The following is a 3,469-nucleotide window of genomic DNA, read 5'->3' on the forward strand; positions in this document are numbered from 1 at the left end:
TATTTATGGTTAATAAATTGTTTAATAAGCATTATCTAACTCTTTACATATGAGCTCATTAAGCAATAATATTTTGGTTAATTACAGTGGCAATAAATAAAGAACTCACTATATGTATAGAGTCTATTAATGTATTAACTACAGTTTATAAACTATGAATTAACTATAAACTATTATATAAACTATAACAGTGTGCAAATGATTTGTAAGTACTTCATTAGTGTATACTTATTATAAAGTGTTACCTATGTTTTATCGGTTTACTTGCATTGAAGTACTAACTGACTTATTTATTTATTTACTAACTGTCATCAGAGAGTCATGCGAATGTGCCATTAAATTACTGAAATATTAAGTTACTAGTACTTAGTACTTCATAAATATTTTATGTTTGAGGGGTTCAGCTGACAAAAAAGTCTGGGAAGCCATGATGTAATGACATCAAACCTGGTGCACATATTTAGATGCTCCATAATTTAATCTGCAATTTGAGGAAGATTTCAAAAAAATAAAAACTTAAATTTGGGTCTGTTCCGTGCATAATTGTACTCATATGGCTTCAAAAGACTTGAAATATTGTGTACAAGATGTCTGGACTATGTTTATGTTACTTCGGAGCTTCCAGCAGCCTCACTTTCAATGTATGGAAAAGAGCAGCATGAACATTCTGCTAAATATCTTCTTTTTGCTTCCACATAAGAAAGAAATCCATCCAGACCTAGAAGTGTGAGAGGATGACCGAATTTGGGTGAACTATTCCTTTCATAATCCCCTAAACATTTTCAGCTGTGTGTGTTACTGAATTCTTTCATCCATCATAAATCATAAAGAAAACAGCTGCAAAACTGTGGTTTCTGTGCAGTACCTGTAATACTCTAGAACTGGTTGTGTCTGTCTCTCGTAGTCCTTGAGTCGCCTGGACACAGTTTCGGGACTGTCATCGTCTCTCTGGGCCAGCGGTTCTCCTGTGACATCATCGAGACCCTGTGCACAACAGGATTGATTATACAGACCACTGATTATAAGCGTAAGGTATAAGCACCACAAACACCTGATTTCACTCACACGCTAAAACTTTCAAATGTGCAATAATCATCCAATTAAAGCCACTGTATCTTAGGAATTCCTGTATTGAAAGCATCATCAATCTTCGGCAGACGCTGATAAATCCCAGAGCTAAACAGAGGTGACCTTCAGGCGCAGAGTTTAGTGTTGACATAAGCTTTGGAGCTGTATTTGAGCAACACTGACGAGCACGGTTTCACACTGGGCTAGTAGTGCTGTATTAGTTTAACACACACAACTGCTATCTTGAGGCTCATTATTTAAAATTATTGTAAAGATGACCAAACTAAAAAACCTACTTTTGCAAACTCACAGGCTTTGTGGCAGTAGACAAAAGAAAATCTTTTATAACATCTTGAATATAAACGCCTTTCCACTCATTCTTTGTTCAGTTTTACTTTCTATAAGGCTCTCTATTCTTAGTATTATATAGGCTCTATAAGGTTCTATAAGGCTCTTTGTATTATATATAAAGTACCTGAACGTTTTAAAGTAGACACATTACAATCTGTACTTGCAGATAATATTAACGAAATAAAAATCTTCATAAGTGTACTTAGAGTGTTTCTTTAAAGTGTGAAAAATGACTTTCTTCACACACTAATAATATCAAATTACAAGTTTTATTTTGATGTACATTTTAGATTATTATGTTTTAATTTTTTGTTGTTGTTGTTCTTCAAAAAAGTACATTTATTGTGATGTGTTGGCTAACACACCAAATCACATTTCAAGTACTTGATTCATAATTTAACTGTTGTCTGTTATTTGATAGTACATGTGAAGTTAATACATTTTAAACGTAGGAAATTGCAACTTGTTTAACGACATTAAAGTATATTTTAGTTTTCCATAAATGCTCGTCAGTGCATTCAGCAGTACACTTTAACCATATTTCAAAGACAATACAAGTAATTAGCATATAAAGATGTACTTAAGTTCATTTTAAGTTTGATTAACCTGCAATTAAGTGTCCGAAAACATTATATTCTTCACAAAAGAAGTTCACGCTTAAGAATATTCTTTCAAAGTATATTAATTTCATAACAAATGCTCTTTTTTAAAAGAAGCGTCCATCTTTTTCGCATTTTTTAGGCATTCTGGGTGAATTCAGTTCATTTCAGCACAAAAACCAGTAACTAATAACTAAACAATAACTACCTAAACGATCCAGTTTAACCAGGCCACGGTCAATGTTAGTCTTTTTAGTGCAAACACACCTCCTTTATGCAAATTAGGCTAAATATATATTATGCCTTATTCACAAAACTCAACACTATTTACCTGATGCTATTAACATTGCACTATTATTACATGCAGAACACAGGTATTTTGAATTTTGTATGTTTTCTTGGAAAATGAATTTTCACAGTTTTTGCACTGAAGCGTTTTCATATGAACAGGAGTGTTCAGCTTCCTGTTTCTATTGTTTAATTATCAACCGTTTCCTGAAGTGCTGCTAAATGGGATTGTGAAGATCTCAACAGCAGCATGAGGGAATGATCTTGAATATAAAAAGATCAGCAGACTCACTGGTTTCTTAGGTGGGTTGAAGTCTATATTATAGACCCTGCCGCTGGGAAGGTGCACCCAGCGAGACGTCAGACGCTCTCGGATCGTCTGGAAAGGCACGTCCAGGTTTATAACAGAGTCCACATCGTACACGCTGTCCAGGGCCTCGGCCTGAGCCACAGTACGAGGAAACCCTGTGGGGACAGGGCGAGCACATTTAAACTGCACATTTCATCAGTAACATGGCTCAGGTGAGCGGGGTGAGAGTTACCGTCCAGTAGCCAGCTGCTCTGCTGCAGACCCCTCAGACTGGACAGGATGAGACGAGAGATGACATCATCGGGAACCAGCTGACCCTGATCGATGCACGACTTCATCAGGAGACCCAAATCTGCCCAGGTGCACGAGAGATGCTCAGTTATTCAATGATGACAGAAGGAATTCAGAAATGAATACAGTCAGTATGTATCCAATTCAGTGAACATTATTTAAATGTGTTATAAATAGCTAATACAATTGTTTACAGGGATATGATGCATCTGCCAATCATCATTAAAAAAAACATTTTGGTGTTAATTTTATTATTTGAAATACTGCCAAACGTATCAGTGATGAACATTTAATTCAATTCATTAGTTCAAATATGAAGGCTGTCAGGTTTAACATTAACATTATAGAATCATGTGACCTTTAGCTTAGCTATTAACTATTAAAACTCCAATGAAATTAAGTGTGACTGCTACAATGAGCTTGTACTAACTTATATAAGCAGCTCTACACATTGTACTAACTTTTGAATAATCGCCCTGTGACCCATTGTGACATTTCTGTGTAGTGCTAAAGATTTTAGGCCTATAATGCTAAGATTTGGAATTTGAATTTTTTTTAAAGA

General features: G+C 35.1%; 1 protein-coding gene across 1 annotated transcript in view; it reads right to left on the reverse strand.

Moving 5' to 3' along the window:
* Window positions 1–865: 865 nt before the first annotated feature.
* LOC107571236 (GTP:AMP phosphotransferase AK3, mitochondrial-like) overlaps window positions 866–3,469 on the reverse strand; it is a gene marked incomplete at its 3' end in the record, with an annotated part of 5,418 nt that continues 2,814 nt past the window's right edge. The window contains exons 2-4 of the mRNA XM_016257549.1: window positions 2,849–2,968; window positions 2,599–2,771; window positions 866–984 (exon numbers count right to left, since the gene is read on the reverse strand). Coding sequence (XP_016113035.1) covers window positions 866–984; window positions 2,599–2,771; window positions 2,849–2,968 — 412 coding nt within the window. The remainder of the gene's footprint in view (window positions 985–2,598; window positions 2,772–2,848; window positions 2,969–3,469) is intronic.

Source organism: Sinocyclocheilus grahami, unplaced genomic scaffold (genome assembly GCF_001515645.1).
Source record: "Sinocyclocheilus grahami isolate Dianchi unplaced genomic scaffold, SAMN03320097.WGS_v1.1 scaffold1569.1, whole genome shotgun sequence".
NCBI classification, from domain to species: Eukaryota; Metazoa; Chordata; class Actinopteri; order Cypriniformes; family Cyprinidae; genus Sinocyclocheilus; species Sinocyclocheilus grahami.